General features: G+C 42.1%; 1 protein-coding gene across 3 annotated transcripts in view; it reads right to left on the reverse strand.

Moving 5' to 3' along the window:
• Window positions 1-13,005, reverse strand: part of PRKG1 (protein kinase cGMP-dependent 1) — a 523,526-nt gene that overhangs the window by 120,413 nt on the left and 390,108 nt on the right. For all 3 annotated transcript variants that reach the window (XM_050898610.1, XM_050898609.1, XM_050898611.1), the window contains one exon: window positions 10,169-10,263. In XM_050898610.1, the coding sequence (XP_050754567.1) occupies window positions 10,169-10,263 (95 nt within the window). The remainder of the gene's footprint in view (window positions 1-10,168; window positions 10,264-13,005) is intronic.

Below are 13,005 nucleotides of genomic sequence, written 5' to 3' on the forward strand. Positions count from 1 at the left end.
GGGAGTATTTTGATGGAAGCATTTTCCCAAGAAGACGTCCGATTTCCTCTGGAGGTCTTCTACAGGGATTTTTTTTCTCCTCTCCCTGTTAACACATTTATTTTGGATTACGGATTTTTTTTTTCCAACTAGAAACCATTTGTCATAAACCAGTGTTTCAGCATTTTGACAAAAGCATCATAATTTTGAAATTTTAGGATAAAATGTTTTGATTCAATCCTCAACATTTATTGTTGACAGTAACGTGTTGACATAAAGGCCTTATTGTTTAAGAATGTAAAAACCCCAAAATACTACAAGTTGCTGCAGGACAGAAATTAGGTGGGGTTGTGGGTTTTTTTTGTTTGTTTTCTTTTTTCTTTTGCAGAGTACAAGTATTGTCTGCAAAAAACCACAAAAAGAGGCAAAGGGGAAGAGTTTGGAGGATTCAGCCAGCATCAGAAGAAGCCTTCAGCCCTTCCAGGCTATTTCACATCCTCCAAATGAGAAAAGCAAACTGCAATCTCAGGTTTATACTCTTTTAAGTAAGCAAGAACTACCAGATCTGACCCCTGCAATCATTTCTACCGCTAACCGGTTTCGCTCATCCCAGTTCACACAAGAGGATACATCCCCCAAATTGTGCTATTTTAAAAACTTTAAAGTCAGAACATATATTTTAGATGAATAGTGCTCTAGCAGCTTTGTTACCCAATAAAAAGCAACAATATAATACCTCCGTGGTATTTCCCGTGCGTTACCGATTTCAGCAACAGGGTTTCTTTCAAGCTCTGAAGTAACGCTAAGGCAAAAAGACATCAGAAAAATTCTCGGAGACGTTCACTGCAGTAAGTGTAAGCAAATATATTCATAACTATAAAACCTCTGTAATTCTGCTTTCCTCCATCTGGCACAATCTTGTTGCCCAAAGTTATATATATTTTAAACTCAGCAGGAGAAATATTGTGCCTGCTCTGTAGGACTGCATCCTCAAAGGAAAGCAAATATACAGTTTTAGTTCCCAGGCCATGATTCAGTTGTAAAAAAGCCAGAACTATTAATAAGCTGTGCTCTTATAAACTAACGATTATTATCTTTAAGACTCAAAACAACCTGATTATTTATTAACTACATTTGAGTCACGAAGTTGGCTCTGAGCATGATTTCCCTGTAGAAATTGGAGCAACCTTATTTATGTACTTTTTGTTAGAAGAAGAGTAGTAAAATTTTGAATTTACTGCTAATTGTCTCCTAATGGCCATGTTTCCCGAAAGAAGTTCTTTGTTTGATAGAGTAAATAAAAAGCCAGATATTTGTTTTCTTTTTCTCTTAGACAATAAATAAAAAAAAGGGCATATTTTGTGCACAAGCCTTCTATTAACACGACTGGCGATATTCCTTCAGTAACTGATGTATGTTCATGATTATGTATTTTATGTAAACGGGCTTGTGAAATGCAAAGCGGCCGCTCCAAACGCAGTACGAGGCAGGCGATTGATAAGGCACAAAAGACTCCAATTCTGGTGTTCGCTGATCTTGCTTAAGTACATAATCATTTGTTTCTCCTTCTTAATGCGGTGTTGACTGTCGCTCGACTGAAACGGGTTTTGTTCAGTGTTATTATAAAATAAAGCTGCATCTCATTTCCAAGTCAATTGCCCTGAAATTCAAGAAATTTGGAAGCAAGATATTTAACAATGGGGAAAATCAAGCAGCTGAAAACCCCCGATTCATCATCTCACCGCTTAACTCCAGCCCTACTCGAGCTTTTTAAGTGATCATCTAAACACAGACACTGAAAGAGCCTTTGTGGGTACGATTTGTTGCAATTGCTCTCCTTGCTGTATTACTTTGGTCCTAAAGAAACCCTTTACCTATTCAAGCCTGGAAGAGTAGTTCTTGCGTAACTTGCCACGCGGAGCAAATCTGAAAAGCCGCACGGCTTTTTGGGAAGGTTCACCAACACCTGCTTGACTAAGATGTTACCAGCTTTCTGTATCACCAGCACACAAATTAGTAAAAAACCTCAAATTATTGACTGAGCAGCTTTTTGTCAAAATGCAGAACGATACTGCAGTCGGTTTGCTCTAGTTCCAACAATCTTTATATAAAAAGTGTGGTTCTTGTTAAAGAAAAAGTAGGACTGAGTGCCAGAGATCTTACCAAGTCATTTAAGATGCTAGAAACTGTAAACATAGTAAAGAAAAATTATTATTTGTCTTCACATTAAATAGCTTGTTGCCACATCTATAGTCTCAGACAACAGACTCTCGAGCTCTCCGCAAATCAAGAAGTCAACCGCACATCTGAGAACCTGGAGGCATCTTGTAGGAGGAGCAGATGGCCCATCCAAAAAAAAAAAACCCATTAAAATTGGCATTTCTTCTCATCCTGCATACTTAAACTGTGGAACTAATTGCCACAGAAGGTCATGGATTTTAAAACTGCTTGCACATGTTTGAAAAGTAAATGGACAACCCACCAAGGATTATAAATTATTAAAGCCACCAGCTCTGGTTCAGGATGTTCTTCAGCAATTGATTCTGGTTGCTGTAAAAGACAGGACACCAGGCTAGATGGACCTTTGGTTTCACCTGGTGTGATCCATTCTGTATTCTCATTTAAGACAAGAAGAGTCAATAATATCAGTTCATTCCTGTCGGAAAAGCACAAGGTAACCTTCATCTCGGTAGTCACAACGCAGTGCTCCCAGGCGGGATGCTGTTAGAGCCAACACATCTTGCTCCGTCCCTCTGGGTCCTCTCCCCCTTATTTCTTGATATACGGGGTGGCTGAAGTCGACACAGCTCCGAAAAACCACCCCAGATTTATTTTTACTAGGTGACAAAGGCATAGCTACGTTTTTGTGAGTTAGAGCACGCCTAACAACAACCGGGGCGAACCTGCCAGCTCATTTTAAAAGGCTCTGGATGAGTCCCTTAATTGGGACCCTCTTCCCTGCCAGGGAACTTCCCAGAGCATCAAGAGCTTTTGGCAACCAGCTGAAGACGCTCGCCGCAAGCTCCTGCGCAAGCCAACGTAATATTGGCTTGTGTTTTATGAAGAAATAAAGGGTGAAGAATGTGTACTTGGAGAAAGTGAAGCAAGTACATTAGTGATCAATACGTGCTTGCAATAATGTAATTAAACAAATCACAAAGGCCCTGATGAAGATTTCATAATTTACTTTGCAACAGCAGTATCATAAAATATCTTCATCTGTGCTAGAGCAATGCCTTATCTAAGGGCTTTGAGATCAGGGCACCCAAACACCAGAAGCCAGCCTGGACAGGACAGGGAGACATTTTAGTAGGGTTTAACTACTGCCGTGGTGTGCCCTCAGGAGATCAATCAGACCGAAGGTCCACCCGGCCACCTCTCCCGACCCAAGCGGGGGCCAGATGCCTGCAGGAAGAAAGCCAACCCCGCGGGGAACCATATGGTGACACCGTCTCGGTGTCACTTTGCCTCCTCGCTTCCAGCTGTCCGGGCTTTTGAGCTCTTACCCTCCAAAGCCTCCGGGAGGGTTTTGTTTCAGGGGTTTGCCAACAGCTTTTCCAAACCCTTTAAAAGCTTCTGGTGTTCCCTGTGTCTCGGGGCGATGGGTCAAAATCCATCAGCCATCACCCCCGGCTCCCACCTCCCAGGTCTCGCCTGACTTTATGGGCAGGGATCTACCCGGGGAGGGGAAGAGGATGGGAAATGCAGCCATAACGACTAAAATACCTTTTAAGATCACCCAATGCTTGTAATAAGTGTAAAAAGCAGCTGACGTAATGGATGAAATAACTTCCAGCTTGTCCTTGGAGGCTGTGTGTCGCGTCCACGGTCCACGAGCTACTCGCACAGTATTGCAGGTGCCGGGCAGAAGAAGGGCTACAAAACACCCTGGACTTAAAGAAAGCCCCGTTATTTAGCAACAGGGGTGATAAAAAGTGCTTCCCAACCCGCTCCCTCCTATTAGCCAAAGTGAAAAAGGTCTTTTTTGGTTCTTTGTAGACTCATTCTCCTGCACATCAACATTTGAAGCACTGCTTCAATTTTGAGATGACCACCACCACTACGGGTACATCTTCATCTCCACAGGACTCCTGGCTGGAAAACTACATTATCCTGAACTGAGTATCTACCCTGTGGCTGTTTTTCTTTCTTTTTCTTCTTTCCCCTGTTCCTAACTGGGCTGAAATGAGAATAGTGAATCTCTTCGCATTGCAACCCCTGGCATGACAGGAAAGCAAGGAACGGCTTCGTGCCAAGGCTGTGAGCAAGAGAAATCGCTGCAGGTGGGAACCTTCCATAATTTTCCCAGCCAGGACCACACAGCCCATTTTCCCATCCCTTTTCCATCACAGATCCCATTTGCTTTCTTACACTCTAATTTTGCTGCTCCCCAGACCCTTCCCCAACACACTTTGGTGGTCGGATGCTTCTCTCCCAAGCACACTGATTGCAACAGAAGGACTAGTACTTCTCCCTGGAGAAACAGAAATTAATCTATATTATCCTATAAGATATATATAGATATCTTTTATTTTTTAAATTTTAAATATATATATATATCTTGTAATGCCAGCCTGAGATGAGACTCCTGTTTGCCACACACATACTTGTGTGACCGCCTCTATGTCACAGAGCAATAAACATTTCCAATCCTCCATCCCATTCTCTTTTCCCAAGAAAATTCAAGGCAATTAGGTTAACAGGTCAGCAGATGGTAAGGTTTTAGTGGAAGCACAGTATCACGAGGAAGGTGTCCGATGAAGCTGAAACACGACTCTTGACGTTGACTGAGAAGTTCAGTCAAGGACATTGAAAAAGCTTTTCGAGACACAACTGTTCAGGCATAGCGAGGGCTGAGAGAAATGACAGGGTATTTAGTAAATTAAAATTTGTTAGATACCTCCCAACAAGTGATTTGTAATAAGCAGAAATTTGTGCATATTAAATAAAAAGAAAAACAGGCAACGTTTGACAGCAAGGGAGTGTGAAAAATACCCTCTTTTACTGCGAGAGTGAAGATCAGTGTGAACAGGAGCATCCATTTTACAAAATAAAATAAAGATAAATTTAAAATAAAATAATATTAAATTTAAAATAAAATAAGATAAGAAAAAATAAAAGCCACTCCAGCCTGCACTTTTCCTTTCCAGGACAGCCAAGGCGGCTGTGAAGTGTACGGGGCACTGCGTGTGTCTTGCAAAACCGAAAATATTTGAAGATGCCAGCATGCAAACCCATTTTACCATTTACCAGGTTAGCTATTTTCTAACTGCTGAGAATTGGTCTTATTCCCCCAGCATTTGAACCGAGTAAATAAATCCCTGTAGTCCTTCAAAAGTTATTAGTGAGCAACAGGGGAAAAGAATTTCTGGGGAAAAAAAAGAAATGAAACAGGTAAGAAGATCGAAAGGGCAAGAAAGAAGACAGCAGGGCAGCAAGGTGGGGCACTTAAACAGGTTTCGGCAATTAAGTTTTTAATGAAAAACCGAATTTTTAGGTTCTTATCTGGGAAAAGGAGTAATATAAAGGTCAGTTTAGCAGTAGCATCATTGCAACTACACAGAAGCAAACTCGGAATTAGAGCAGGGATAAGAGGAGCCTGAGCGGGACCCCAGCACCTCTTGCAGCATTTACAGAGATTTAAAAATGATTAATTCTGGAGTCTGACTCATAACCCTGGCTGCAGCAAGAGAAAACAACCATATATTAGAAAAAGAAACAGATCGATAGCATTGCCAATACTCTGATGTCCTATTTATTGATGTCTCATTCTGATCTCAGCCATCAGCTATTGGACCTTTTAAAAAGTTTTTGGGATTACATTCAGTTCCTACATTAATTTATGAATAAATAAAGCTCTGACATTGCCAGCTGCGATTCCGATTTAAAGAGGCACTAACATTTCCCTGCGCATTACTACTTTTTTCTGATGCCTGATGCCAACATCCGTCACAGCAATTCACACTATTTTAAGTGGGAAACATGGTATAAAGTTTTTTGGATGGTCAGCAAGGAAATTGTCTTTTGACACTCCTACCCATACAGACATACACGATTTTACTGCTCCTGCGAATTATCAGCGCACAAAACATACCCCAGGGATTTGGGGGAGTTAGAGGAGAAATGGTTTCTGTAACATTGGGAAAATAACTACGCAGGAGCCTCCAGAGACGGAGATATAAATGGGAAACAGTACAAATTTTCATGAAAGGAAGATGTGTTTTTATGTCCCACGAGAGACAGGTACTACCATACCCATTTTGAAATCATCGTGAAGGTAATAAAAAATTTATATATAAATCTGTTACCGTAGCTCAAATATCGCTATAATTGTCACCATGGCAGAGCACCTCCTGCATGACTCAAAGACCACAATTTCTTCTTCACCCTATGCACCACAAACACCTTTTGAAAAAATAATAATAAAAAAACAAACAAAAAAATCTGTATTTTATTCTTTACAAATGAGAAAGACGAAGGGAGGACACCCTTTGGCCGGGGCTCTCTGCACCAAGCAGGAGCTTCCTCCGGCAGCCCCATCCGCAAGCCGACCCCGGAGGCAGGAAGGCTTCCCAAATTCCCACACCTTTTCCATACGCCGTGCCCTAAAATAATTCATACCAGTTGCCAAGATGCCCTCGTCTCCTCAAACTGGCTGTCACCCTGCTGCGGTTTTGCTCACAGTCAAGTGAGTATGTGGTTCGCTTTGGCTTAATTCCATCGCAGACACATGCCCCCGTGGACTTATAAAGCAACACAACTGAAGATGATAAAACTCTAAGCGAAAAACAAATAACGTCGTTATTTTCAAAGACAGCTCACATGGACAAACGAGCAAACTAAGCTGCTTTCAAAATAAAACTGTGTTTCCATAACCCTGTTTTGCTTCACCAGTGTCCACCCCAGCCACGCTGAAGTAGCTACCTCTTCTGGTAACTGCATTAAAAACTCTCCTCTCAAAGACAACGGCCTAGAAATACAGTAAAACAGCCTTCAAACAAGCTGCCATTTTCATCTTACGATATAGAAAACATCTTTGCCAAAACCATTTCATATATTTGTGTAAGTTTAAATCAAAGCGTGGCATCCATATTTCCATTACTTTTTTCAGTACAATGCACTCCCAGCATTTCTATTTATACATAGATACATAAAACAGATATACAGGTATTGTGGAGGCCAGGGCAAGCCCTGCCTCAGCTTCAACGTGGGCTACTCTCCCAAATTCTTCCTCTCTTGCCACTACCCAGGAGACTTGAGGCTGCCGAGTGTTTAGGGATCCCCTCCTTCAAAAGGCAACGCGCTCGGCAGAAAATCCCAGCTACGGGGCCTCAAGAGTTGGCCAGTTTGGTCAGCGTGTTATGAACCGAACTATGAACATTTCTTTCAAGATCCCTCTCCTGCTCACCCAGGTGGGCTCCATCGCCGCCTCTCCAAAACATCAGCCCTCTGTCACGTGCCACCGCTCTTTTGCCCCACGGTCTGGAACTCCTCCTGGATCCCAAAGCCGGGTGAAACCCACAGCACCCAAAACGACAGCTCTATCTAAATGCAATATATGATGTAATATATAATGTAACAGTGAGGAGGCAATGGCTCATACTGTTCCGCTTTTGAGTTGGCCTATGGGAAACAATTTCTGAAGGAGAAAGAGCCTTCTCTTATATTCCTAAAGATTTGCTTTTCTGTCCCCTTTCCTTCCCCCATCGTTCTCTGGAAGACTGTCCGCCGCTGACTAAACCATGTCGCCCATCCAACGCGATGGATGGATGGCCGCTCCAAAAACCTCATCTCTGGAAGAGGATGCGGTGTGGTCCAGACAGATGCCCTCGTGCAAGGATTCAGCGCCGTGAACGCCACCAAGGCAGCACACCGTAATTATTAGCTGGTTTTGGTACGCGAGTCACAGAGTTGCACTGAGTTATTTTCCTTTGCTTATTTGACTGAATTGTTATTTCCCTGGTGATAGAAATAATTACTGTAAACAGCCTTAAAAAATGTTTTCTTTCCAATTAAGAAAACATCACCAAAAAATAACTGATTGTGAATACACTCTAAATTATGTATCGCTATACTGTAAATGATACCTCTGCTATCTCGGCGCCAATTAGCCAGGAAGGTAAGAGAACGGCGTAACAGTTGGGAGCCTTGAGCGTTACCGTAAGATGATGTGCCTGATCATTTCACGACTTGTTTTGTCCCTGCCGGTGTGCAATGGGATACTGCGAAAGAACGCGTGCCATCTGGTGCGAGCACGAGAAACAGAATAATGAATATCATCACCCGATGTCTGTGTCAGCATACATATTTCTGGGAGAGACTAGAAGATACTCGTTATCTGTCCTCCGGCTGTGCAGCACTACACTGAATGGACGCTGTAACTATTATTTTATATTGTCAGGAAGAAATGTCTTTTAGTTGTTACTACATCCTACACATATGAAATCACAACATGATTTAACAGCATGTAATTAAGTATTGCTAAGCAAGTCCCGGTAAAGTTTTGAAAAATTAGTCAAAGATGAAAAAGTAAAGAAAATACACTAAAAATTCGATTTTATCTTGAGCTGTCAGCCATAACCGTATTTTACAGTTGTAGAAACACCCTAAAGTTTTCCCAAGTTGCTGAACAGTGATGTCTTACACAGTCCTGAAAGATACTCATTTATTAGCAATTTATCGAGCTGCTGGATGCTTTACACTACAATATTTTCACACTATTCAATTTAAATCTAGCTACAGAACTACTGAGCTTATTAGCAAACTGGAGGTATGGTACTTCAGGCATGCCATCTCCCTAGCAAAAAAATATGTCAGTATTATGCTTTCCTCGCATGTTGAGAACACGCTCTCAATTATTAAGTTTCCATTTAGTTTCAGAAGATCAAAGTTATTATGTATTGAATATTTAAATATACGCAGACAAGTATTTATTGTAAATTAACTAATCTCAGTCTGAGCCGGTTAGCCAAAATACTGCATTTGTAACGCTGAGAAATTCTCATCACGGTGGTGCTGCACGTCACTGGAACTGTTTAGGGATGCAAGGTAGGAAATACCTTTTATTCCCCGTATTGGGTTTTCTTCAAAAGATGATGTTGTTTGGCACACTATTGCCTGCTCTCGCTATTAGAGTGGATGCCACGATATATTTGGTGCTGTTTTAAAAACATACCAGCTCTAAGAGTCAAGTTTCTGTGAGGCTCTAAACAAACAAAGAAAAAAGGGTTTCTATCTTACGTGTTTCTGGAGGGAAATTTAAAATTATAGTTCATCTCTAGCTTAGTATTAAAAAAGTAACCAAAATAAGGACATTCATTTAATAACCATATTATTTTACAATTAAGGTATAGATGTGTAGGGGCAAGACTAGAGTTTTGTGCTGGATACATCTGCCTGGCTGCCAAGAAGTGACACGAAATTTGGCCTTCAGACGTTCTGCCGCCTTCTTTTTGGAAGAAGGCTGATTTAGGAGGGATTGAACACCTTACCACAGCATCAAAGAGAAGCCCAATAGCTCTTACGCACAGCTAAGTACCCAGGATGGGATGAGTGTTTGTCCATTAAGATGAACGGGTGCCCCAAATTCCTGCCTAAAGCACATGTTTTACTATTCTTAGTCTTATTCCTCCCTAAGGAAATAAAGCATATTTTTATAATAATCACCTGTTGAATACGGATTTACAGTTTCTCTTCCTTTAGTTCAGCCTCAAAGGAAAAGGTTTATACAAAACGGGTCACTCGCACACAATTCCCACCTCCACCAAAATCATATATACACAATAAGACAATTTAAAAACCACCACCCCTGCCCTGCCTTCAGCCGTCTACCTCATCAAGACGACCACGATTATGCTCTTACCACACGTGAAAAATACTCCAGAGTTGCAAAACGTCAAACATTTTGACCTTCAAATGCACAGTCAGGGAAGAAAGTCCAAAGATGAACTATTTTCTGATGCCTACAAACATGGGAAGATGTACATTTGGCCACTCAACTGCAGAACCAACCTTATTTCCCCATTAAGGTGCCGCCTCCTTGCAACACGCACCACCAAGTGACAACGCCCGACTCCAAAAGCATAAACCCACTCCCAGTCTCTTTCCAAATTGCAAGAGCCCTCTGAAGGCTGCAAAAGTCCTTGAAAAATTATCTCAACGTAAGAGCTACATCGTAAGGAGCACTTACCCTTGAAGGGCTTTTTCTCCAAACCAATCTCCCTTCCCTAGAGTACGGAGAAAGACCGGATCTTCACTGGGGGAGTCTTCACGAGTAACATTCACCTGTTGAAAAGCCAAAACCCCCCAGCATTTAGAAAACTTTTAATAAACAAATGAAATTTGTTTGTTCAGAGAGGGATTCGTCATCTCCCGGATCTCTCAGGAAAAGCTCCGGTCCGTATCTCCTCCGAGAACCACGTAATTCTCCAGAGTCCTGCACTCTTCCCCCTCAGCATCACCAACCAACCTTCCAAGAAAACGAGCAGTTATTTTCCACTAAGGTACCTACTCCTCTTGCAAAAATGCAATACTTGTAGATTTTTGAAGGTTTTAACTCTAAACAGTGAGTTGGCTGCACAAGCACAGTCATCGCCCGTATGGAGGCAGCAGCAGAAACACGTTCCAAATGTTTTCTGCGTATCAGACAGACACATGGCATAGGCTTCTGTTAGCTTTGTTCCGCACGATTTCTTGCGTTGCTAAGTTCACTTAAGGGAACGGAATAACAAAAATAATATACATTTAGATATAATTGAAATGAAACAGTTTGGAGCACTACAGGATGAAAGACGCCTCCTCTCCTTTTTACTATCTCTCAAATTCAGGGAGGGGATAACTCTAGCTGGAGCAAAAAATCAGGTCTTTTCATTGACGTTTAAAGGAAAATACCATCTTGTTTTTTATTTTTTTCTTTTTGCAGTGAAAGAGAAAAGCAATTACGGCTGACGGAAAGCAGACTTTCTACCCACTGTAAAACCATGGGTAGTATAACCTAGAGTAAGCCTAAGTTGAAGAAGCTGGCACTGCAACAACAGGAAGATGACTTCACATCTGTGAGTGATGATTTCCTCTCACCGGGGGGTCCTTTTTATTTTCCAAAACAATTTCAAAAGAAAAATAGCAATTGATCATCTGAACACCCTTGGCTCTGGTTTCCCGTGCCAGTATGGGATATAAATCCCAGCTGCCATGTAATGACAAAGCCCCTGACATCCCGCTGGGTGCTGAGGATGGCATGACATACCAAGGATGCAAAGGTCTCCATGACAGATGAACGTTCTTGATGTAATGGCCCTCTCTGAGAAATATTTCTTCCTTTTCACCTGTTATCAGAGGTAACTCGTACCTCTTATGGTATGAGAAGGAGGGTGAAATACAACCCCCTGCTATCAGTGCGTGGTGGGGATCACCTCTCCCAACGTTAACCATCTATAAATCTAGTTGTCCAGTCTCTGTCTATGGTGAGTGGAGAGGGACAGGCATTTCCAAAGCCTGAGCTGTCCAAAATTTAATTGGGATGAGCAACTCTCTGGAGGTAGCTCACATACATGGGAAAATCTCTCATCTGCTTCTCCTTTTCAGGCTGTTTAGCTCTATTCAGAGCTTTTGCATATGCAAATTCACAAAGCCAAAATCTGGGATGTCAGACACATCCTTTCGGATTTAGAGACATTCCAGTTGTAATTTCACTATTAAATTTACAATTGTGGCCCGCACCTTCTCCCATCTCTTTTATGGATGGTAAAACCAGTGGGTTTGAGTCATTAACGAGCCCTCAGTCTACATCACGCTACATTTAACATCTGCAGTGACTCATCGAAGATCAGGTGAGGGTAGGGAACGCGTAAGGGATGAGCCAGGAACATTTGTAGCTGATGAGGGAAAAAAAAAAAACCAACTTGGGCAAACAAAGGCAACTTTAATGCAGATTTAAGCCCTTCCTCCGTGACCTCCGCTGAACTGAAGCAATGAGTGCTAAGGGATTACGGGAGTGTGATTTCTACGTGGTTCAAAGCGATGAGCCATTTGAATAGCCACGGCACCACTGAAGAACCTGCACGATCCAGCATTAAATTGGTGCCATGCCATGGCTTTTTAAGGGGAAAACGGTATACAATGGCACAGCATGGCACACGTCGTCTCCAGGTACAGGTAAGGTACAGAGCAGGCACGGAGCAGCAGCACTTAGCAAGCAGAAGGGACCGAGCTGTTTTCATCCGACTCATTATTCAAGAGATTTCTGCATGCAGGGTGTTTTGAACATACTTTTGATTTCTATTCACTTGGACTTGAGAAAACATGCTAAAATAAACTAAATGAGCTCAGGAGTGGGATCAAGTGCGGTGGATGGAGTCGACGGAGAAAAAAGGGAAAAGGATTTTGCTCCTAAAAGAACTATCCATGGAGCATGGGCTGAAAGAAAACGAAGCAGAAGTCTTTCTAAGCATTTCTGAGAGAAGTGCCGGGCTCAGAAACGTAAAAAATCTTCTCTGTTCACTTGACTGTCACTACAGACACTCTGACATAAAAGGCAAGGCAGAGTTTTTATAAGTAGCTCTCGCGATGCTGCTGAAGACAGAAAGTACACGTGAGGTCCCAGGCACATGAGCTGCAGCCAGCATTTTTTCTGGCTTATTCAACTGCCTGGGTCGGGTTTTAGCATGGGACACGGGACATTATGTGCCCCTGCTTCAAAAAGTCCCAGGCAGTATGCATTGTTTTGTTAATTCTATATTTCATTGCTATTTATTCCATGTTTCACTGCTGAGGCTCTATTCCTCCTATCCTGGGCTGTATCCTTAGCATGGGTTAGTTATTACAGCCACTGTGTAGCTCTTACGTCCCAATAAGAGGCATTAAAATTAAACCCTCTCCAACTCTGTCCATCTTCTATCAGTCACTGATACCTCTTTTGCAAATCAGTAAGCTTGGAAGAGAAAACTGGGCAGAATTTAACTGTCCCTGTGGGAATTCTGTCAAGCCACCAAGATCCAGCTAAGGGTCTGGGAATTTCTCAGCAAGCCT

Source organism: Gymnogyps californianus, chromosome 6 (assembly GCF_018139145.2).
Source record: "Gymnogyps californianus isolate 813 chromosome 6, ASM1813914v2, whole genome shotgun sequence".
Taxonomy (NCBI): domain Eukaryota; kingdom Metazoa; phylum Chordata; class Aves; order Accipitriformes; family Cathartidae; genus Gymnogyps; species Gymnogyps californianus.